General features: G+C 44.3%; 1 protein-coding gene across 1 annotated transcript in view; it reads right to left on the bottom strand.

Annotated features, from left to right (window-relative positions):
• Positions 1-23,851, bottom strand: part of LOC124789250 (polyglutamylase complex subunit TTLL1-like) — a 208,769-nt gene that overhangs the window by 123,051 nt on the left and 61,867 nt on the right. Inside the window, exons 6-7 of the mRNA XM_047256545.1 lie at positions 23,591-23,700; positions 9,877-9,969 (exon numbers count right to left, since the gene is read on the bottom strand). Coding sequence (XP_047112501.1) covers positions 9,877-9,969; positions 23,591-23,700 — 203 coding nt within the window. The remainder of the gene's footprint in view (positions 1-9,876; positions 9,970-23,590; positions 23,701-23,851) is intronic.

The raw sequence follows: 23,851 nt of genomic DNA, 5'->3' as shown, positions 1-23,851 counted from the left end.
TGGTTTGCATGGGAGAGTAGCAAGGTAGTTTCAAAAGATTAGTGGGTTATGCTTGTTCCTTCGGTACCACTCGGTCTGGAGGAAAGTTTCGTGATGATGATTGTGAGAGTCGAAGTGTGAGGTATAATAAAAGATCCACCATCCTATCCAGAAAGTGCACTGTAGCGTTAAATAATTACGAGACCATAATATAGAGATTCAGCATTGTAAAGCCATGCCCACTGGGCGGAAGTTTTCATGTGTTATTGTTGTAGGTTATAGAATTTGTGTGTTTAGGTTATAGAATTTATCAGAATAAATAAGATAGTGAAAAGAAAAAGATTGGTGGACTTTTCCTTCGAATTGTATGTTGTCATGATGTCCCGAATTTATAATGTGTGTGCCATTCCTATTCAGTGCGGTGGCCACGTGTTGATAAAAGCCATTAAATAAAAGAAAAAAGAAAATGTGGTATTGCCGGTGCGTAGTGAACAGTCAGAGTTCTGTAAATTACTGATAGTCAGATGTGCGTTTCCGTTGCGTATTATTCATACAGGAGGTTGATTAGTGACTTAATTGTGAGTACGAGAGTTCATGTTACTCGATAAATAAGAATGAATCCACTCGCTTGGCAGACCACTCATCTTGCAGGCCTGACTGCTTGATGCCACAGTATGAGCAAGGCACGTGGGTGCCTCTCACTTATTACAGGCCCAGTCGGATTGCAGCGCCGACGCCACAATCAGATTCGCCACTGCCTTGTGCATGGTGATCCTTCTGTATCTCTTCCCCCAGTTTCGCGGATCCCAAGGGCAGCGCAGCCACAACAGCAACCAGAGGGTGTCATCACGACACCGCAGGATGACCGCATGGAGAGGCAGCCTTTGCTTCCTCCGCCTCCTCAAATCCTAGCGATGGAGCTGGACCCGCCAGTGCTGTAGCAGCCGACGCCTTCTACTGCTTGCAATGGACCTCAGGTGGTGGACATGTACCCTTCTGGGCGTTTTCTGGGGGATATTTCCACCAGAACGAAGGCCGGATATGACTGTGGATCGCGTGTATACCTAATGGAATTTTTCTAATTGGATAAGGCGATCTTTCCTGAAGAAGTAATACCAATAAGTAGGGGGAAAGTGTACAACCGATCTTTCTGATAGAAAAGTCCACTAAAAATAAAAAAGTAATTAAACCAAACAGGGCTACAATTTGGAAAAATGAAAGTTATTTTGTGCATTCACTCACGAACAACACTGGACAGAAAAGGGGTACCACTGATCATGAATCCAAAAGTTACACTAGTGAACGAAATGGAAATAATTACGGTCGCCAGCCCACTAGGGCGATTACATCCAAAATCCCGTACAAGATGATGGGAAAGAAAAACATTTATTATTAAACACTGACGTGGCAACTGAAGGTTGTCACGTTTTTTGACACTAATTCTTCAAATTCGATTTCATATTATTGTCTGAACAACTGAGCCTTTTTTACTGACTTGAACAGAATTAAATACTAGAATACGTACCAAACCAAACAGCCATGTGCTCCAAGATATATGTAAAATAAATAAGACTTCCGCATTCTTAATTTGCTCATTTGCTTTAGATTTGGATTTTTTCCAGTGATAGACTCTCAAACTTCGGTTAGCATGTAAGGAAAAAAGCGAACAAGGACCCTGCTTGGTAACAATGTCTGGAGGCAATGAGGACACAATCGCCCTGAATTTAACTGATTATTGTTTAAATAAAGTTCATTAATCAAATCACATTTAGTTGTGCTGCTGGGTTAGCTGTTAATACTTTCTACCAATGAACAGTCTTACTTCGGTGCTGTGCCTGCGACGAAACTCGGAGCCGACGACGAATCTGTGTTGCTGGAACTGCTGCTGTTGTTGAAGACGGTAGCATCTTGTCGGGCCACGGCTAATTACAGGAACGGGCAATCGTACTTAACACAGCCCCTTCCGCCCGTCCACTGTCCTTCCTCCTGCTATTAGTCGACTGGAAGGCGCGCGTACATGATGCCGCCGAAATGGTACTCTCTACTGCGAGAGCGTTAACACCACACCTCCGCACACTACAAGCGCTGAAACCCGTCTCCTTTCTCTCTGCGGACTCTGCTGCGCAACAACTCCCTAGCCAAAGATTTTACAACGGACAAGCACTGCTATTATCGTTGCTAGTCGATGCAAATAACAATTCCTTTGGCTTTTTCCCAGAGCTTATAAGTTTCACAGTAAAACACATATAAATACAATGAAACGTCAACAGACTTTTATCTAAATGTACACATACAGTAAAGCAATGTCCTTACTTATTAAAAGAAAGCATTTTAATTACATATATTTTCGTACAATTTAAAAAAAATTATATTTCGGTAGCAGGTGCCATGCATCTTGCATTTTAGGTGTTCCAGTATGACGTCCCCTGCAGCCTCAGCTTTCGGTCCATCAGAGCGTCCATGCTCCTACCTTCCCTCCCGTTGCTGTCCCTTTGGGGGGGGGGGGGGGGCGGCGTAATGTCAACCGCCAGCACGCCAGTCGGGAACGACAGAGGAGAGAAGGCTGTGAGAACAGGTCAGCCAATCGCATGCTGACTGACCGTCTTCCAGGACGACAACGTGACAGCAATGTCCCCCATGTGAAGGGGACATAAGTGCCGCGCCTGACTGATGGAGACCACTCAATAGCAGTTTCAAGATTAACCACTTGGATAGCAGCTTCAAGATTAGCCACTTCGATAGCAGTTCAGAACAGACTTTTTGTCGTTTAGAGATCAGCAGTCACTGCAAAGACCGATTATTTCATATGTCGCCCTTTGCTTGTGACACATCTGTGTAATTGCCAAAGTTAACTATCTGTAATTGTCTCTTTGTAATAAAACTCATTAATATGAGTTGGTTGATTGTTTGGCTAGTCAACCGAGAACGCAGGCTTCCTAGACACAACAAGCTATTATTTTATTTAACAATAGTTTAAATGTATAAACAGGTGGAAATTTCAAATTTGTCTCATAATATTTCCATCAATGGCAAGTTTATTCTTGGATTTTGTGAAGCTAGCCCTTCTGTGTACTTGTGTTGTGCATAAAGGATTCAAATATACCCACTTCTATATTTCTTTAGTGATGTTGGATAAAACTAAACGAATAGAACTTTGAAAAATGTGACACCTCATCAACAACACAAATATTATACGTAATTACTGCAGAGTCTCAAAGACTGTATCACAGTGCACCCTGTCGAAAGCTCTCTCAAAATCTGTAAATGCTATAAACATAGGTATCTCTTTCTTAAACCTGTTTTCTGTGATAAGCTGTAGCCGGCCGCTGCCATCGAGCGGTTCTAGGCGCTTCAGTCCAGAACCGCGCAGCTGCTACGGTCGCAGGTTCAAACCCTGCCTCGGGCATGGGTGTGTGTGATGTCCTTAGGTTATTTAGGTTTAAGTAGTTCTAAGTCTAGGGGACTGATGACCTCAGATGTTAAGTCTAATAGTGCTTAGAGCCATTTGAACCATTTTTTGTGATAAGCTGTAAGGTCAATATTGCCTCCCTTGTTCCTGTATTTCTCTGAAACAAAAACTGATGTTCCCCCATGTCAGTCTCTACTGGTATACTGTACATACAGTTTACTATAATTCTCTTCTGTACAAGCATCAATTATCAAACGGTCTGATGTGGTCAACAGCGGAGGATAATTTCAGTTACTATTAAGTACACTTGCATTGTCTTACAGTGTTATTAATGGGACTGCTGAAGCTTAAGTCTAAATGAATTGGCAAAGAAACAGACTGCTCTTAGAGTGGGTACTTTGGCCACAGTTAGTGCTGCAAGCAGGTAGGTTGGTGGCTGTAGTCTGCACAGGCCATTCATTAATGCTGCTCTTTCACAGCATGCCGTTGACTTATCTTCAGTGAAGCAGTAACGAAAGTGTGTGAAGTTACAGTGAGAGAACCACACTTGTACAATTAGTATTCGAAAAGCACCGGGTGGTTATAATTAAAGTGCAGCTAATCCCAGAGGTCGGGTGTGGGCTGTAATTATCTTATGGCAGCGAAACATGATAGACATGCTAATGCGTTAATGTGGAACCAACTTACGCTGGAACAAATTAGTTCCAATTTTGGCCACCAGATGCACATCTGGCACTGCGAATGCAAGCAAGATGTACAGACACGTTTCCATATATAATGTGTCAGCAATGGAATGTAGCAGAATAGGTCAAACAGGTGAGAAAGGTGTAATGTTGATTTTACTATTAACCGCTGCTTACAGAATTTGTTGAATATCAGCACTAGAGAGGTGAACAAGATGCCACATCCGTGTCCCTAGCTAACAAGGGGAGGCCGCCAATTGTGAAATTCAGATTCGATTCATACTGCGCATAATAAAAGCTCATGGCCAGAGGTGTAATGTGGCAAAGCACCAAGATGCACTTCTCAGCCGTTGTCGAGAAAATCGACGGTTAAAAGAAACCGTTGCGGTGAAATACTCTCGACGATTAACAATTTTCTACAGCGTCGTGGCGCAGCGGTAAGCGCTCAAGTTCGTAATCCGAAGGTCGCCGGATCGAATCTCACGTTATGCGATTTTTTTTATTATTAGTTTTTTGTAATTCAAATATATATATATCTAAGTATTAATGAATTGCTTATGCATGTTGGTGAAGGCGGATCGCTCTCCAATTGTACCGCCTCCGTTTTTCCGTTTTTTTTAACAGGGTGTACCAAAGCTCTCCCGTCCGCACTGATTTTCGACAATGTTATAACTTGCGCTAGGGACCGCATCTACCTTCTTTCGAAGTTAGCAGGCAACTACGCTGTTATGCGGCGGCTCGTTTCGGCCCATTCAACATCTGTCATTCAAGTGTAACGAGCGAGTAACGGAGTTTATATTTCATACCTGCCACAGCAAATTTGTGTTCGTGGGGTCTCTATTCTAATTCGAACGTTTGACTTTCGCTATACGTATTCGTTTCGGAATATCGTTTCTACGTCTTCCGTTAACTATGCGTGGTTAACATTATGAAGACAATTAATAACATTTGTGAAATACAACTTTGTTTGCGGAAAACATAATGATGTTCAAAGTCGCCAATTTTTCCACGACAAACGACTCTCAACAAATTATTATATGCGTAATTGTTGCAACTGATTGCCGGAGATTTTATATATATTTGAATTATAAAAAACAAATACTAAAAAAAATGGTTGCATAATGCGAGATTCGATCCGGCGACCTTCGGATTACGAACTAGAGTGCTTACCGCTGCGCCACGATGCTGTAGAGAGTTATTAATCGTAGAGAATATTTCACTGCAACGGTTTCTTTTAACAGTCGATTTTCTCGACAACGGCTGAGAAGTGCATCTTGGTGCTTTGCCACATTACACCTCTGGCCATGAGCTTTTATTATGCGCAGTATGAATCGAATCTGAATTTCGCAATTGGCGGCCTCCCCTTGTAAGTTAATTGGCATGGTACACGCTATTTGGCTGGAATAGCACATATGTTGTTGCCCTCAAATCGCTCGCACGCACTAACTGTCAGAGATCGGTGTGATTCTCCGTACTAGGGGACTCCCTTACGAGTTAGGGTGAGCCTGTGAACAAGTGTTCACACAATGAATCTCGCAATCGTGTCAGCGCGGCGTGAGTCGCCTTGCTCAAACACTCTACGATTTCTGCAAGAGAAGAAGCGAATTACTCTGTCTGCCATTTGCCTGTATCAAAGTTCGGTGGCCACGCGTTTTCTTTCTGCCCAATCAGAGTGTTCGTACTTGTTATAACTAAACCCACCAGAGTTTTTGTAGCCTATCACACGTGTCATTTCTTTCGTAGGGCAGAGTTTAACTTCTGCTACGTAATACTGAGATAAACAGCTTTTTCTTTCATGAGAGTTTTAACACAGGTGGCTACAGTGAGTCACCAGTGTTTTGAGTTGGGTTTCTTGGGCGTTTATCTGCCATCTCCAGCCGTTTTCCTGAAGAAAGGCTTTCCGAAGGGCCGTTGTTAAAAGCAGGGATAAGGGCTGCTCTTGCCAGCGGCCTACGTCTCATTGTGTCCGCCAGGTGTCCTGCTGTGTCAGCCGAATGCGGAAGGGCATCCCGTCATAAATATTCTCCTTCCCTGATAACTGCGGCTTGTAGCTGGGGCCTGGGAAATTACTTGCGTGCAGTTACTAGAGTGAGAGTTGGTGGTTTATACTCACGAAATGCCAGCTTATTTATTCGCTTTGCCTATCAATAACTGATACATTTTCACATAGCTATGTCGTGTGACATAGCGAGTTAACTGGAATTATTTCATAAATTCAATGTAAGGTGTGTTATTTGTTTGACACGTTCCACTTTCCCTGGGCGAGTGATGTACGGTGTTGCACCACATTGCACGGAAACAGTGGTTTCCACACAGTTGCCCACTTCCAACGCGGGAATCACATGTTGTTCAAGGAGGTCTCGGTAACATGCACACGTCACGGAACAGCTGAGAAGTCCTCTGGATGTCTTCTCTTCAGAGAAGAACGGACCGAGAATAAAAGTGCTCGCGAATCCACACCACACAGTCACATAAGGCGAGTGCAATTGCTCTTCGTGCACAACACGCCATTTAACAGCACTCCAAATTTGGAAATTCTGTGTATTCACTGCACCCTATACTGTAAAATATGCATTGCATTTCCAAAGAATATTGCCCAGCCGTATTTCATCAACTTTGAACCATGCCAGAAACCGAAAAGCAAATTCAGCACGTTGCTGAGGATCATGAGGTTTCAGCTACTGCACCATCTGCATCTTCTACGGGTACCAGTGTAAAATAGACAGCAAGGCCTTCCGTACTGTCGACCCTGGGGTGGACAATTCTCGCGACACTGCACAATCGCTAGCACTACCCCTTCCTCTCCCAGGTAGCACACCAAGCCCAGTTGTGTTTTCGAACTTCATTATCATGTTCTTTAAACCATTTAATGACATCAGGACTCTCCTCAGACCTTTCACTCGGTGATACTCTCTAAACAGATCACTGTAATTGTTGTCCTTCACAATAAAACAGTTTCAATAACAGCGCATGATCTTTCCTCTCGATAGCCATACAGTTCAACCAAGTTACGTCCTATCAAATGATAGTGTGGATGTCATACCAACATACAAACAGTGTCCACCTGGTGGCCAAAATTGGAAATAATGTTTTCTGGTGTAAATCGGCTCCGCATTAACTCGTTAGCAAATCTACCAAGTTTCGCTGCCATAGGATAATTACAGTGCACACTGGACCTCCGCTTTATTCATGATCACCTGGTACAAGTTGGGTTTTTCTGTGCGGCCAAGTGAACTTCCGTCTTAAAAATTTTTCTGTTCTATATATCACATAGTGTAATCCGTGCGTCTTTCAGGCCTTATTTATGTGCACCAATCCAGTTTATTTACTGTTTCAGTTTTAGCTCCACAGTTACTTTTGTAGAATTCCATGACTTCTCTAGTTAATCTGAATACTAGCCCACATTATTTTATATCCAAATAAATATTGCTAAACTTTTCAATTTGTCTTCAGATTTTACTCCTTCTACACTACGATTTGGACCTAAAAATATGCTGATTACTTTTTCTCCTCTCTTTTGGATTTCTCAGTGTCTTTCCTCCTGTTTAAAATGAGTGTTTCAGAGCCATAAAAACACTCTAGTCATGAATGTGTTGTAGTGTTTCAGTTTTCTGTAATTTGAAATGCATATTTTGTTTCTTTATTGTGTGAGGTGCAGCAAATATTATGTCACAGTAAGATACTATGTAAAAAACTGGGAAACAGTATGCTGCATGATATTTTATTTTGTTATGTAAGCTTATTTCGGCCTTATTGCCTCCATCGGCACGTGTCCTGACGTTGTAGAGTGACATATGTGAACTTTAAGTAAATTATTATTGCTTTCTGTAGTTGTTAGTTGTAATATTTCTTTGAGTGAACAACTAGCTGTCAACCTTGAACTTCTACAACCGTCAGATAGTAAAAAACTTATTATAATATACATAAAGCACTTCGTCTTCAGGCCACGAGAGGCCTACCGGGACCATCCGACCACCGTGTCTCCTCAGAGGAGGATGCGGATAGGAGGGGCGTGTGGTCAGCACACCGCTCTCCCGGTCGTTATGATGGTATTCTTGACCGAAGCCGCTACTATTCGGTCGAGTAGCTCCTCAATTGGCATCACGAGGCTGAGTGCACCACGAAAAATGGCAACAGTGCATAGCGGCCTGGATGGTCACCCATCCAAGTTCCGACCACGCCCGACAGCGCTTAACTTCGGTGATCTCACGGGAACCAGTGTATCCACTGCGGCAAGGCCGTCGCCTGTTATAATATACAAGCGACAGCAAATTATTGAACAACTTAAAAACGTTGCTGAAAAACTAATATTACGATCAACAGCTACTGACAGCAATAATGGTTTACTCAGAGTTGACGTATGTCCATCTACAACGTCAGGACATGTACTGATGAAGGCAATAAATCCGAATAAGCACACAGAGTACCGCCACAACAAACAAGACTGCAAACATTTTAAACGATGTTTAATTCCTGAGGGAGGGCTGCTTCCTAGAAAGACAAAAGCGGACTACCTGTCAGTTATTGATTTACTTCGTCATATTGTCACATGGAGCAAAACAGAGGTTTCCAGTGTGGAGTCAGCGTTTTCCGGATGTGGGCTTGATCATATCTCAGCCGACTTCTTGCACAGTGACTTAACTCGCCTCTTATACCACGGAAAATTTAGCACAAATTAGGATTTGTTGCCCTGAGGTTACTAAATTCATTGTGTAATATACGCAGTCCCTTACTTTCATGGTTAAAGTGAATGTATTTATGTTTTATGATGTTTGCACCTGGATTCGCCTAACCTGTTACGATTTGTCATCTTACTTACCAATTATGCCTGAAAGGTAGACGGTAATAAGTAATGACACAAATAATATACAGATGAAGGAAAATTTATTTCATAAAATTCTAATATCCGACTATTGACTGCATGAAATACACTGTAGCAAGTTTTTACGGGTCTCACTCTATTTTTCTACTTTTTAATCTCTTATACATTTTAAATATTATTTTAAAGATGCGGTGTCATTTTGTAAATCTGCTGCTTTCTACCACTACGGTTAATAAGAACAACAATTTCACTCATTTTAATAGAACAGAGTAAATCTTCGTATTCTACAGAAATCTAACAGCTGGTGGTGTTAGTAATGCATCGCTGTGCTGATGTGAAATTGTCTATGGTTGTGTAACAACGATGTGCTTTATAACATAATATTTAAATACGATGCCTTTATAAACGATCCTTAAATATTTCCAGATAGATAATATTAAATTCGTACTTTCATCTCTATGGTAAGCAAGAAGCTTTAAATTTTGTTGCTACAGCCTCATATTTTATATATATATATATATATATATATATATATATATATATATATATATATCTGTGTGTGTGTGTGTGTGTGTGTGTGTGTGTGTGTGTGTGTGTCTAAATGAAACCAACTGACGTATCTACTGTTAGCATTCCTCTACTTTTGGCCATTGACGATATTCCATAGATTTACATTCGAAACAAACCTTCCCAACATCTACTTCCCGTCGCCCAACCCAGCCTCTCCTCGAAGACGCACAACAAGCTACTTATGACTCGTCATCCCCAACGCGGACCTCCCGCACTCTCGGCTGAACCCCTGACAGCGCGGCCACCTGTGAAACACCTGCTCGCCGTACGGCTACGGTACCGGACACGGTACGCCCCCCAGCTACTGAGCGACTGCTGCCACCAGGCTCTACTTCCAAGGGTAGGAGGCGCCGCCGCCCCCGCCGCCGCCGCCGCCCCCGCGGTGGTCGCCTCTAGGGCGGCCCTCGTCGCCGTGGCCGTGTCCGTGGCCGCTGGCCAGCTCCTCGTCCAGCAGCAGCTCGAAGTTCCCAAGTGCCTCCTGCGATGGCACCTTGTTCCACCGGACGCTGCAACACAAGTGTCAGTCGCAACATTCAGGGGCAAATACCATCCAACTGTGCTGTACTTCATTCAGGAGACTGGTATGACTCAGCTGTATACGCCAGTCCGTCTCGTGTACGCCACTTCATTTCCCACAGCAACTTATGAACATTTCAACTTGTTTAATACACTATTGGCCATTAAAATTGCTACACCAAGAAGAAGTGCAGATGATAAACGGGTATTCATTCGACAAATATATTATACTAGAACTGACATGTGATTACATTTTCACGCAATTTGGGTGCATAGATCCTGAGAAATCAGCGCCCAGAACAACCACCTCTGGCCGTAATAACAGCCTTGATACGCCGGTGCATTGAGTCAAACAGAGCTTGGATGGCGTGTACAGGTACAGCTGCCCATGCAGCTTCAACACGGTACCACAGTTCATCAAGAGTACTGACTGGCGTATTGTGACGAGCCAGTTGCTCGGCTACCATTAAGCAGACGTTTTCAATTGGTGAGAGATCTGGAGAATGTGCTGGCCAGGACAGCAGTCGAATATTGTCTGTATCCAGAAAGGCCCGTACAGGACCTGCAACATGCGGTCGTGCATTATCCTGCTGAAATGTAGGCTTTCGCAGGAATCGAATGATAGGTAGAGCCACGGGTCGTAACACATTTGAAATGTAACGTCCACTGTTCAAAGTGTCGTCAATGCGAACAAGAGGTGACCGAGACGTGTAACCAACGGCACCCCATGCCATCACGCCGGGTGATACGCCAGTATGGCGATGACGAATACACGCTTCCAATGTGCGTTAACCGCGATGTCGCCCATCACGGATGCGACCATCATGATGCTGTAAACAGAACCTGGATTCATCCAAAAAACTGACGATTTGCCATTCGTGCACTATCGTAGGCGCTCCTGTCTGTGATGCAGCGTCAAGGGTAACCGCAGCCGTGGTCTCCAAGCTGATAGTCCTTGCCGCTGCAAACGTCATCGAACTCCTCGAGCAGATGGTTCTTGTCTTGGAAACGTCCCCATCTGTTGACTGAGGGATCGAGACGTGGCTGCACGATCCGTTACAGCCATGCGGATAAGATGCCTGTCATCTCGACTGCTAGTGATACGAGGCCGTTGGGATCCAGCACAACGTTCCGTATTACCCTCCTGAACCCACCGATTCCATATTGTGCTAACAGTCATTGGATCTCGACCAACGCGAGCAACAATGTCGCGATGCGATAAACCGCAATCGCGATAGGCTACAATCCGACCTTTATCAAAGTCGTAAACGTGATGGTACGCATTTCTCCTCCTTACACGAGGCATCACAACAACGTTTCACCAGGCAACGCCGGTCAACTGCTGTTTGTGTATGAGAAATCGGTTGGAACTTTCCTCATGTCAGCACGTTCTAGGTGTCGCCACCGGCGCCAATCTTGTGTGAATGCTCTGAAAAGGTAATCATTTGCGCATCACAGCATCTTCTTCCTGCCGGTTAAATTTCGCGTCTGTAGCTCGTCATCTTCGTGGTGTTGCAATTTTATTGGCCAGTAGTGTATAATCAAGCCTTGGTATTGACACGTTGTTATGCTCCGATATTTGAGTTCAGATTACAGAAACTGTGAAAAACTGATTATTAAATAAGCTTACTTATTTTTCCTTTGAGCGATGGAATAACGGTCATTGTTGATCGCGGGGCGCATTCTTCCTATCGCGTCAGATACTTATCTAGAAACAATGCAATGGCTCTGGAAATTTTAACCATTTACGAGCCGTAGCAATTTAATACCACCGTCGGTTCTATGGAGCCTGTACCTGACAGAACCGAGAGCAGCAGATTCTCAGTTCCGAGACAATGGCCCGATCATGCTTATTTTGTTCTCGCTCAAACTGATCGTAAGTCATTTTAAAATGATCGGAAAATAACCTCAGGGGCGCGCTTTGCTCACACCAGGCTGAATTCAATGGCAAAACGCGAATTGTGTTCCGCATACTGCGTATCTTTACCAAGATCTGCTGAGCCTGTGGTTCCAGCTAGCTTTTTTGCAACAAACATTAAAATATCGTAAATCATGTACCACTTAATAATTGCGGGGATTACATACATTTTAAAATAAAACATGAATATAAGGCATAACCCATCTGAACATATTTAATTATAAGTCAAATGCTTATTCTAGGACACAGGGAGAGACTTAACATACCTCACGTCTGCAATGTTCAAAGGAGACAAACAAAATACACACATCAAAAAAAGGCTTTGCATCACTCCGGTTCCCAGAACTCCTGAAGACAGACGTTGACTGTGGACACTGTAACACAGACACAGTCCCTTTGACTTTTCAGAGATGTCACTAAACCCGCCCAAAGATGTAAACAACCACGCATGAGCAGCGCCTATTAGACGGAGGGGGTCCGACAGCCGATCAGTTCCAGTCATTTCACCAGGAAGGAGGTACACTGCTCGTGTTTCTGTAGTTCAACCATGCCTAGACGGTCAATACCGCGGTTCGATCGCGTCCGCGTTGTTACTTTCTGCCAGGAAGGGCTCTCAACAATGGAAGTGTCCAGACATCTCGGAGTGAATCAAGCCGACGTTGTTCAGACATGCAGGAGATACAGAGAGACAGGAACTGTCGATGACATGCTTCGCTCAGGCCGCCCAAGGGCTACTATCGTAGTGTATGACCGCTACCTAAGGATTATGGTTCGGAGGAACCCTGTTAAGGCATTAAATTGTGGGCTGATACTACGGAATGTTATCGTTACCGATCTGCTGGTAATGGTCCCTCATTTAAGAATATGTATTTGCGCAAAAATGTCCCACTTTTCTTGATAAAGATCATCACACACGGTGATTTAGCTGCCTCTACAGATGTCGTTTTATGCAAACCCACATAACAGACCAATTTTCTTAGGCCATTACGCTCTGAAGATGTGAAGCACATTGTCAAAACGTTACGGAATAACTGGTAAATGCACGAAGACATCTTCAATCTATTGTAGTTGTTTCGTTTATGAAACTACTTTAGCACATTAATGTGGCGAGTAATTAGGATATATATCTGAAAGTTGTTACTTCCCCGCTTCCCATTTCCATATCTTCAGTTAATATAATTGTTTCCAATGGTGAAACACACTGTATAAGGCAACGTTTCTGAACCATGTACGAAAGATTAAGTACTACAAATGGAACAAACATACAGAAACTTCAAAAACCCGTATGACTACACCGTTAATTATGCAACGAAAGGTAAGAGACACTTGGATAAGTACTGCAGAAGTTAGGTATATCTTGCCCTAAGAATATTCTGTAACTCATGGCCAATCCTCACTTGTGTTTTTTACAGTGTGATAATATTTGCTAACAGTCTTTCAAAGCTGTGAGAAGGAACTTACATCGATTCCATGGCTGTCGCTTGTCTGAACACAAATCCTGATACAGACGTAGTGCAGGCTGCATAAAACGACACCGATAGGGGCAGCTCAATCAGACAGTTTAATGTTCTCACAAAGGTATGTGCGCCATGGAAGACCCAGGTTCAATCTCAAACAGGGTTGGTGGCTTTTCGTCGTTCCAGTTGCTCCCGGACTGCCTCAAGTCAACTTTGCCTACTATCAAACTCAACTTTGCCTGCTATCAAACGAATACTGGTGGGCTTTTCTGGGGTTAAAGGGTAGCCTGGTCATAGGCTGTGCGCCATAGGCCTTTCACCGTATTAGAGGTACGTGCAGAAATTTATTAAATATTAAATTACGCTGTCCTCCGTTTTACTCCATGATTCGAAATCATTAACCTCTTTTTACGTAACAATTAATGCTGGTAATAGTTTTCTCGATGAGATACTAAGGAACGTTTCGACCTTTGCCTTGAAAATGGAACATTATTAGGACAAACGACCACACAAATAGCTTGAACTGAAGCCTCTAGTGTTGGACTTAAAGTAAAGCAAGATAATATGCCACCATTTCAAAATCTAGTCAGAATATCACGTAAGAGAAAAAAAAATACCGTTGAAGAAGCAAGAAGTAAAACAGTATGTAAGATATACCTTGACAATTTCTTTAATAATGTGACTATATGGAAAAGTTTTATACATAAGCTTCAATCATTTAAACTTACAGAAACTTCCTGGCAGATTAAAACTGTGTGCCCGACTGAGACTCGAACTCGGGACCTTTGCCTTTCGCGGGCAAGTGCTCTACCATCCCCCAGGCTGTGGCTAAGCCATGTCTCCGCAGTATCCTTTCTTTCAGGAGTGCTAGTTCTGCAAGGTTCGCAGGAGAGCTTCTGTAAAGTATGGAAGGTAGGAGACAAGGTACTGGCAGAAGTAAAACTGTGAGTACCGGGCGTGAGTCGTGCTTTGGTAGCTCAGTGGTAGAGCACTTGCCCGCGAAAGGCAAAGGTGCCGAGTTCGAGTCTCAGTCGGGCACACAGTTTTAACCTGCCAGGAAGTTTCATATCAGCGCATACTCCGCTGCACAGTGAAAATCTCATTCTATTTAAACTTACAGTTTCACTGCCAGTCTACATTTTAATCCATTGCACTACAGCCATCATTAGTTATTTTACCGCCGAGATAGCAAAACTCATCTACAACTTTAAGTGCTTCATTTCCTAACGTAACACTCTTGGCATCGCATGGTTTAACTCGTCTGAACTCCATTACCCTTGTTTTGCTGTCCTTCATGTCCGTTTTGTATCTTCCTTTCAACAGACTGCACACCCCGTTCACCTGCGCTTTCAAGTCCTTTGCTGTCTCTGACAGAATTACAATGTCATCTGCAAACATCGACCTCTTACTTCTTACCCCTGAACTTTAATTCCTCCTCCAAATTTCTCTTTGGCTTCCTTTACTGCTTGCTCAGTATACATTCCGAATAATGTCGGGAATAGGCTACAACTCTCTCTCACTGCCTTCTCAATCTCTGTTTCCCTTTCGTGCCCTTCGACTAATATAAGAGGTGTTTGGTTTCTGTAAAAGTTGCATATAATCTTTGGCCCCTGCTACCTTTACAAGTTTACAGATTGTATTGCAGTCAACATTGTCAAAATCTTTCCAAGCTATGAACATAAGTTTTCCTTTACTTAATCTGTCTCCTAAGATAAGTCTTAGAGTCAGTGTTGACTCGCATGTTCCAACATTTCTCTGGAACCCAAACTGAGCTGAACAGGATGCTCCAGACACAGGCGAAATCTCATGAGTGTTGTTCCAGTTGATGCTACAGGTAGGTGGAGATACACTACACGTGACGTGCATCTAAGTAGGAAGGGGAACGATAAGTCTCTATTAGCAGAAACTGTGAGGGGGTCCATAGTCACACAAAGGATTATCCCTACATCTACATCTACATCCATACTCCGCAAGCCACCTGACGGTTATGTATCTCATCACAACACTTTCCCTAATAACAAACGTTTGCTGATGCGTTCTGTTTTCGATCTTAAAACTATATCGGTCTCTGTACTGCACTGATTAACCTCCATAACATGTAAGCTGCTGTTTTATGTGGAAAACAGGATGTGATTCATAAAGGTATCTATCCGTTCTTACAAAAGAATAAAAAATCATTTACGTACATTTTTTCAAGGATTGGATTGGAAACGAAAATACTTCCTGAGAAATTGATGCAATGTCTTCCGGTTCTGTGTGAATGAAGTGTCGTATGATGCACTGTGTAGAAAAAATGTGGATTTCACTGACTGTGAGGCAACTGAACTGCTAATACACTATACGATCAAAAGTATCCGGACACCTATAGGTGGACATTAATATGGGACGTTTCCACCCTTCGCCATTATAAAGCCTTGAGCTCTGATGGTGACTCTTTCATTGTAGAGTCCGAATGTCTGTGGAAAAACTGCAGCCCACTCTACGTCAAGAGCGGAAATGAGAGAAGGTAATGTTTGGCGTTGGGGTCTTGAGCGAAGTCGACGTTCCACCTCATTCCAAAGATGGTACACTGGGCCCAGGTTGGGACATGGGCATCCGAGTCCATTTCCAAAATGTTATTCTTCACAAACCACTGCCTCACAGATAGTGCTTTATGCAATAAGTATTTATTAGTTGTATTACACGTTTATTACCTTATAAATAAATAAAAAACTTTTTTATTTTCAATTCAGTGCATTAGTATTTGTAAAATGATTCTTTCATATAGCGTTCATTAAAAAATGACGACCATGCCACTTGGGACCTGTGGAATGGTACATTAGCTTATTTGTTTTAGTTGTAAATATTTGTCATGTATTGTTGTTTTTCTGACATGTTCTACATCCTGGAGGACCTCCTCACTATGGATCAATTGGAATAAAAGTAAATCTAATCTAATCTAATCTAACTGTACGCAGTACACGGTGCCGTAGGATGTGTTCACATTTTTCCGCATTCAGCGTTTTCTTAAGCGCAGTAAAGGAAAGACACCCCAAACACGAAAAACACCCCCATACCTAACACCGCCTCCTGCGTACTTCTCGTTTGACATTACACATGACGGTAGGTAACGTTCTCCAGGTATTCGTCAAACCCAAACATCTCCATCGGATTGCCAAGGGTACAGCGCTATTCATAATTCAATTTACTCGTTTCCAGTCATCCAGTGTCCTATGGCGTCGATCTTTACGCCACCTGCAGCGTCACTTAGCAGTGGCTACAGAAACGTGTGGCTTATGAGCAACTGTTCGACGATTGTAGCCCATTTATCAACTCCCTAAACAAAGTCACTGCGTGCACGATTGTAGCCCATTTATCAACTCCCTAAACAAAGTCACTGTGCTCGCTGGACTGTTGGTACTACTTTGGAACTCACAGGTGATTCCTTCCGCTGATTTAATGCTATTTTTTTAGAACCACTCTTCGCAATGCTGTCCGTCAGTCATGTCTGACTGATTTTGGTTTAGCTGTGACTGTTCCTTCACGTTTCCACTTCGCAACCATACCACCAACAGACCACTTGAGCAGCTTCAGAATGGTTGAAGTGCCCTTACGGATTTGTTACTCGACCGACATGCAGTGAGTAGTCCACATTCGAAGTCACTGACGTAACCGACCCTTTCTGATGTTTCTGACAACACAATACTGCCCAGCTCCTTTTGCACTGGCGGTTGCGCCTTAGTGACATCTAGTGGTCAGTTCCTCATTATATTGGGATGTCCAGACACATTTGATCATGCAGTGTGGACTGTACAACGCAACGCACAACACACTAGCTTGCGAGACAGGAAGATGGACAAGAACTGGATCGAATCCGCGCATCGAATTAACGACAAAATATAGTATATTGACCACGTTGAGGTTAGTTTCTGGTCGCTTTGCCACGCTCGTTTAGGCAAATGTGGGCTGGTTTCTCAATTCCGCCTCAGAAAATACGACGCAAGAAAACTTACAATGCGACACCACGCAGAACAGCGTTGAGACGATTGACGGACTGATTTCGCGCACGACTTTCGTCTCTAAGTTACAGTGGCGATAGTGAAGTCGGGAGTAGCACCCGGAGACAAAGATAACCAACAGAAAACAAAACTGGCCAAAACCCGAAAAAGCGGACCTTGTACTACACCGTATAAACGCTAGGGAAAAGATAAGGCTAAGTGGAAAGGTAACTCTGTCGCTTGTAAAAAGTATATACAGAAAGCACTGTACGTACAACATTTCAAACCTTGTTTTTTACAACTTTAACAGACCGAATGTTAAAACGAGAACCGTCCCATTAATATTCACAATTGCACAGAAATTATGTTAATTGTAGTGCTGCATACGTACACTATGTGATCAAAAGTATCCGGACACCTGGCTGAAAATGACTTACAAGTTCGTGGCGCCCTACGTCGGTAATGCTAGAGTTCAATATGGTGTTGGCCCACCCCATAGCCTTGATGACAGCTTTCACTCTCGCAGGCATGCGTTTAATCAGGTGCTGGAAGTTTTCTTGGGGAATGGCAGTCCATTCTTCACGGAGTGCGGCACTGACGAGAGGTACCGATGTCGGTCGGTGAGGCCTGGCACGAAGTCGGCGTTCCCAAACATCGCACAGGTGTTCTATAGGATTCAGGTCAGGACTCTGTGCAGGCCAGTCCATTATAGGGATGTTATTGTCAAGTAACCACTCCGCCACAGGCCGTGAGTTATGAACAAGTGCTCGATCGTGTTGAAAGATGCAGTCGTCATCCCCTAATTGCTATTCAACAGTGGGAAGCAAGAAGGTGCTTAAAACATCAATGTAGGAGTGTGCTGTGATAGTGCCACGCAAAACAACAAGGGGTGCAAGCCCCCTCCATGAAAAACATGACCACACCATAACACCACCGCCTCCGAATTTTGCTGTTGGCACTACACACGCTGACAGATGATGTTCACCGGGCATTCGCCATACCCAAACCCTGCCATCGGAATGCCACACTGTGTTCCGTGATTCGTCACTATACACAACGTTATTCCACTGGTCAATCGTCCAGTGTTTACGCTCCTTACAGCAAGCGAGGCGTCGTTTGGCATTTACCGGCATGATGTGTGGCTTATGAGCAGCCGCTCGACCGTGAAATCCAAGTTTTCACACCACCCGCCTAACTGTCATAGTACTTGCAGTGGATCCTGATGCAGTTTGAAATTCCTGTGTGATGGTCTGGGTAGATGTCTGCCTATTACACACTACAACCTTCTTCAAATGTCGGCGGTCTCTGTCAGTCAACAGACGAGGTCGGCCTGTACGCTTTTGTGCTGTACGTGTCCCTTCACGTTTTCACTGCTCTATCACATCGGAAATAGTAGTGCTAGGGATGTTTAGGAGTGTGGAAATCTAGCGTACAGAGGTGTGACACAAGTGACACCCAATTACCTGACCACGTTCGAAGTCCGTGAGTTCCGCGGAGCGCCCCATTCTGCTCTCTCACGATGTCTAATGACTACTGAGGTCGCTGATATGGAATATCTGGCAGTAGGTGGCAGCACAATGCACCTAATATGAAGAACGTATGTTTTTGTGGGTGTCCCGATACTTTCGATCACACAGCTAATAAAGAAGATCACTCACTTCTTAAAATTAATTCTTAATTTCAGTTAATAATCAGACACTCTATGCTTGTTAGCTCCACTTCGCAGTGGCAGGTACTCGGTCTCACTCCAACCTAAAAGTGATTCTGGTCTTGATTTCAGAGCTCAGAAGGACAGGGATTGGGACTGCTTGGTCTGTATGTATCTATATCCTGGGGTTGCAGATATCGCCACAACAGTAGCACATGTCTCCTTACCTCTTACGGTCATGTTCCATTCTTATTACGTATGGTACGTCGTTACGTGTTGTACTTTCCATACTGTTGTGTTAACCATAACAAGCTGTAAGCACGTAAAACTAATCATCAGTTATGTGAATTAAGTGTTTACCTCAAACAAAAAATTGCTCCGCCCAGAAAATTATGTATTTCCAGAATTAATAAAGTCTTTTCTGACCTCCATCCGCATCGACTGGTTAATAGCTGTAAGTAGACGATGCGAACTTGACATTCTCATTTTTTATTACGAGCACAATAGTGCTCGGTGCTGGCAATGATTTCGTTACTACCGAGTGCTCCCTGAAAAGCTTCTATTAATGCCACTGAAGATCTTCTGCCATAAACGTCAGAGGCCGGGTCAGAAATGCCTGCAGCAGAACTCAGATTAATAAACTGACGTTTGCCGCCCAGGAGATTTGCTTAAATGTGAAACAACTAGAAGCTGTTGCAAGCCCCAGCCACCATGGCCAGCTCAATTATCGTCTTGCTGTGAGACTTTCCAACGCCTTAACTGAGCTGGGCCAATGACTCATACTGAATTAAAATCAAGATCATAGTGTTAACTAACAATGACAGCTCGGAAATTAGACGTTACAGTTAGAGATACATATCCACATGAATTACATATTTTGTTTTGAAGTGACATTACTGTAGCACCCATTTTCATTGCTGTTAACATGTGAGGAAGATGTAAGATAGGGTCTTAACGCCCTTATTCTGACTGGTCCTGACCTGCACACTAATCACCGATTCATTGCTGTAGACTGGAGTATTTGGAGAAGGGTACGTTCGCGTTTCGTGCTTGTACTGCACATGTTTGGTTTGTGGAGTGCTCAGCTGTGGGGTGATCAGCGCCCATACATACAAAGTCCCAATTTTTACACAGCCGAACATTTGTACACAGTCCAGTGTAACCACAGTGACGAATGATGGTGATGATGAAACGATGAGGACAACACAAACACCCAGTCCCCAGGCAGAGAAAATCACCAACCCTGCTGGGAATCGAACCAGGGACCCCGTGATCCAGAGGCTACAACGCTAAGCACTACATCACAAGCTGTGGACGTGTTATTGCACATGTGTTAACCATTCTTGGACAGGTAAGTTTGGTGACAACAGACTGCGTGGGAGAGATGTTTCATATGAAAGACGAAGAGCAAGACGAGATAGAAGGGCAAACTGAAGCGTCATTATCTTCGGACAGAGCAGGATTTGAATACAATAAAATTTTGACTGTTTTATTGGTGAAAATCGTGTATAAAGGAAGGCAAGTGTCAGCTTGATCTCGTGTATATCTCTCTTTCAAAGCATGTATCCCGACTTGCGGGATCTGGTGGTTTATCGGAAGTGGCATGTTAACGTTAAGGGGTGGCCGGATGCCGTTCCTGCCGCCACGCCGTACCCCCCCCTCCTCCCCCCCCTGGAAGGAATTAGTGTACCCCAGCTGTCTGCATCTAGCGGCGTAATCCATGGAACAGTGGGAATGTGTTCAGATGTCTGCGAGCCATGTAACTGAGGCAGTACCTGGGGACCAGCCCAGTATTCACCTACTGGGATGTGGAAAACCGCATAAAAACCACATCCAGGCTGGCTGGCACATCGACCCTCGTCGTTAATCCGCTGGACGGATTCGATCCGAGTCCGGCGCGCCCACCCGAGTCCAGGAACGAGCGCGTTAGCGCTATCGGCTACCCTGGCGGGTTTGATCTCACATATATATTTAGTGTTAACATTTCTTTCTAAAATAGTCATTTTGTGGGTATTGCAAAATGAGTAAACTAAACTACCGAGCTGTTATAACATTCCTTGTTTTGGGCAGTTTACAACCAACAAAAATACAGCCAAAGTTTGTGAAGACAACAAAGGGGTGTGCTGGAAAGTAATGTCTCCAAATTTTTAATTTTGTTTTCAAAATCAGTTGACGTATTACATGTCATGCCCATTGCTCGGTCGACTTTCCGTTTCACTGACACAAGTTGCAACCCTCTGCCGCTAGACTGCTCCGTACTGTAACGCGTAACATGGAGGTGTGTAAAGAAACTATGTGCGTGCGTGAGAAACAGCGCGCTGTAATCGAGAAATCTGAAAGCGCGAATTCGAAGAGTTCGTCCACACATGGAGCACCCTTCCCTTCAGCATGACAACGCCAGTTCGTCCACCCTGCCCTTCAGCACGACAATGCCAGACCACACACGAGCGCTGCGACATCTGCCACAATCCGACTACTTGGGTCCACAACCATCAGTCATCCTCCAGACATCCATACACTCCACTCTCGGCCTCATCCGAGTTTCAACTGTTCCAAAACTTAAAGAACACCGAGGACCTCACTTTGGTAGCGATGAAGGGGTGCAAGCACAGATGAGGTTGTGGCTCTGTCAACAAATTCAAACATTCTACAGTGACGGTCTCAATAAACCGCTCTTTCGTTGGGAAAAATGTGTTTGCCGCCAGGATGACTATGTTGATAAATAAAAACATAGACATGAAGAATAAAGATTTAGAATGTTAATGAAGTTTGTTTTATTGAAAAAGCTTTAAGAATGTTCACATAAAAAACGCGGAGGTCCTCGTAAGAAGTCCTCTCCTTCATTTCCACCAGATACAAAATGGACAGCTGAATTCAGCGATGGCTGTATTTGCCTTGAAGGTTATTCACGTTCGAGACTTCCCTTTGCTGCAGCCGCACATGAAAATACATTGAAGAGCCAAAGAAACTGATACACCTGCCTAATATCGTGTAGGGCCCCCAGGGGCATGCAGAAGTGCCGCAGCACGACGTAGCGTGGATGTGACTAATGTCTGAAGTAGTGCTGCAGGAAACTGACACCGTGAATCCTGTACGGCTGTCTATAAATCCGTCTAAGAGTGCGAAGGATAGAGATCTCTTCTCAACAGCACGTTGCAGGGCTTGCCCGCACGCTCAATAATGTTCATATCTGAGGAGTTTCGTGGCCAGCGGAAATGTTTAAACTCAGAAGGGTGTTCCTGGAGCCACTCTGTAGCAGTTCTGGGCGTGTGGGGTGCGGCATTGTCCTGCTGGAATTGCCCAAGTCTGTCGGAATGGACAATCGACATGAGTGGATGCGTGTGATCAGACAGGATGCCTGCGTACGTGTCACCCGTCAGAGTCGTATCTAGACGTATCAGGGGTCCCATATCATTTCAACCGCACACACCTCACATCATTACAGAGCCTCCACCAGCTTGAGCAGTCCCCTGCTGACATACAGGGTCCATGGATTCATGAGGCTGTCTGCATACCCGCACACGTCCATCCGCTCGATACAATTTCAAACGAGACTCGTCCGGCCAGGCAACATGTTTCCAGTCGTCAATGTCGGTGTTGTCGGGCCCAGGCGAGGCGTAAGACTTTGTGTCGTGCAGTCATCAAGGGTACACGAGTGGGCCTTCGGCTCCGAAACGCCATGTCGATGATGTTTCACTGAACGGTTCGCACGCTGACGCTTGTTGATGGTGGAGCACCGAAATCTGCAACAATTTGCGGAAAGGTTGCACTTCTGTCCCGTTGACCGATGCTCTACAGTCGTCGTTGGTCCCGTTCTTGCAGCGATGTCGGAGATTTGATGTTTTACCGGATTCCTGATATTTACGGTACACTCGTGAAATGGTCGTACGCCCAAATCCCCACTTCATACTATCTCGGAGATTCTGTGTCCCATCGCTCGTGTGCCGACTGCAACACCAAATTCAAACTTACTTAAATCTTGATAACCCACCATTGTAGCAGCACTAACCGATCTAACAACTGCGCCAGACACTTACTGCCTTACGTAGGCGTTGGCGACTGCACCGCCGTATTCTGCCCGTTTACACATCTCTGTATTTGAATACGCACGCCTATATCAGTTCCTTTGGCACTTCAGTGTACGATACACCCTTTTCACCACGTTTGGAACCCTCTGGCTTCCATCTGTCCTCACGTCTAAAGTAACTTGTGGCTGGAGGAGGTTTTTCCGAATTGCACCGTGGTAAAACGTCGGAGTCGTATTCAGTAGGACGACCATTCAAATTTCAGTTCTGCCGTTCCAGCAGTTTCCCAGAATGGGTTAAGGCAGTGTATCGGACTGTTTATCTGAAAACGTTACGGTCGATTTCTTTCCCATGCTCCCCCAATCCGAGGTCGTGCTCCGTCTCTAATCACTTGGTCGTCGACGGGACGTCAGACCGCAAACTTCATTCTCGAGAATCTTGTGAGTACAAGTAGTGATTATAACAGCTACAGGTCAAAGTGCATTTATCAAGGAATGGGACGGAAAATAAGTGCACTTTCGCCTAAAAAGATTGACATTTACTGTTAGGTTTACTCTGCCTCGTAATGACAAGAGCGCATACTCACTCGGGCACGCCGTCCGGGGGCAGCACCACGGAGATGATGTTGTCGATGAGCTTGTACTTGAGGATGCGGTCGTTCACAGTCGTCGACGTCAGCGACGGCGACGCGTTCACCTGTGACACGCGAGGAGGAAAGAAAATGAATCTCTCTAATAAAAGTCCGACGAATGGGTGCTACAAACGCCGTGTTGAAGTAGTTCAGTAGAGCGGTTGCTATTTCATGACTTTCAGATCAAGCTGTTTCGTAACAGGGGGTGTCAGATGC

Source organism: Schistocerca piceifrons, chromosome 3 (assembly GCF_021461385.2).
Source record: "Schistocerca piceifrons isolate TAMUIC-IGC-003096 chromosome 3, iqSchPice1.1, whole genome shotgun sequence".
NCBI classification, from domain to species: domain Eukaryota; kingdom Metazoa; phylum Arthropoda; class Insecta; order Orthoptera; family Acrididae; genus Schistocerca; species Schistocerca piceifrons.
The sequence above is the reverse complement of the archived record's forward strand: the minus strand, read 5'-3'. Positions and strand labels throughout refer to the sequence as shown.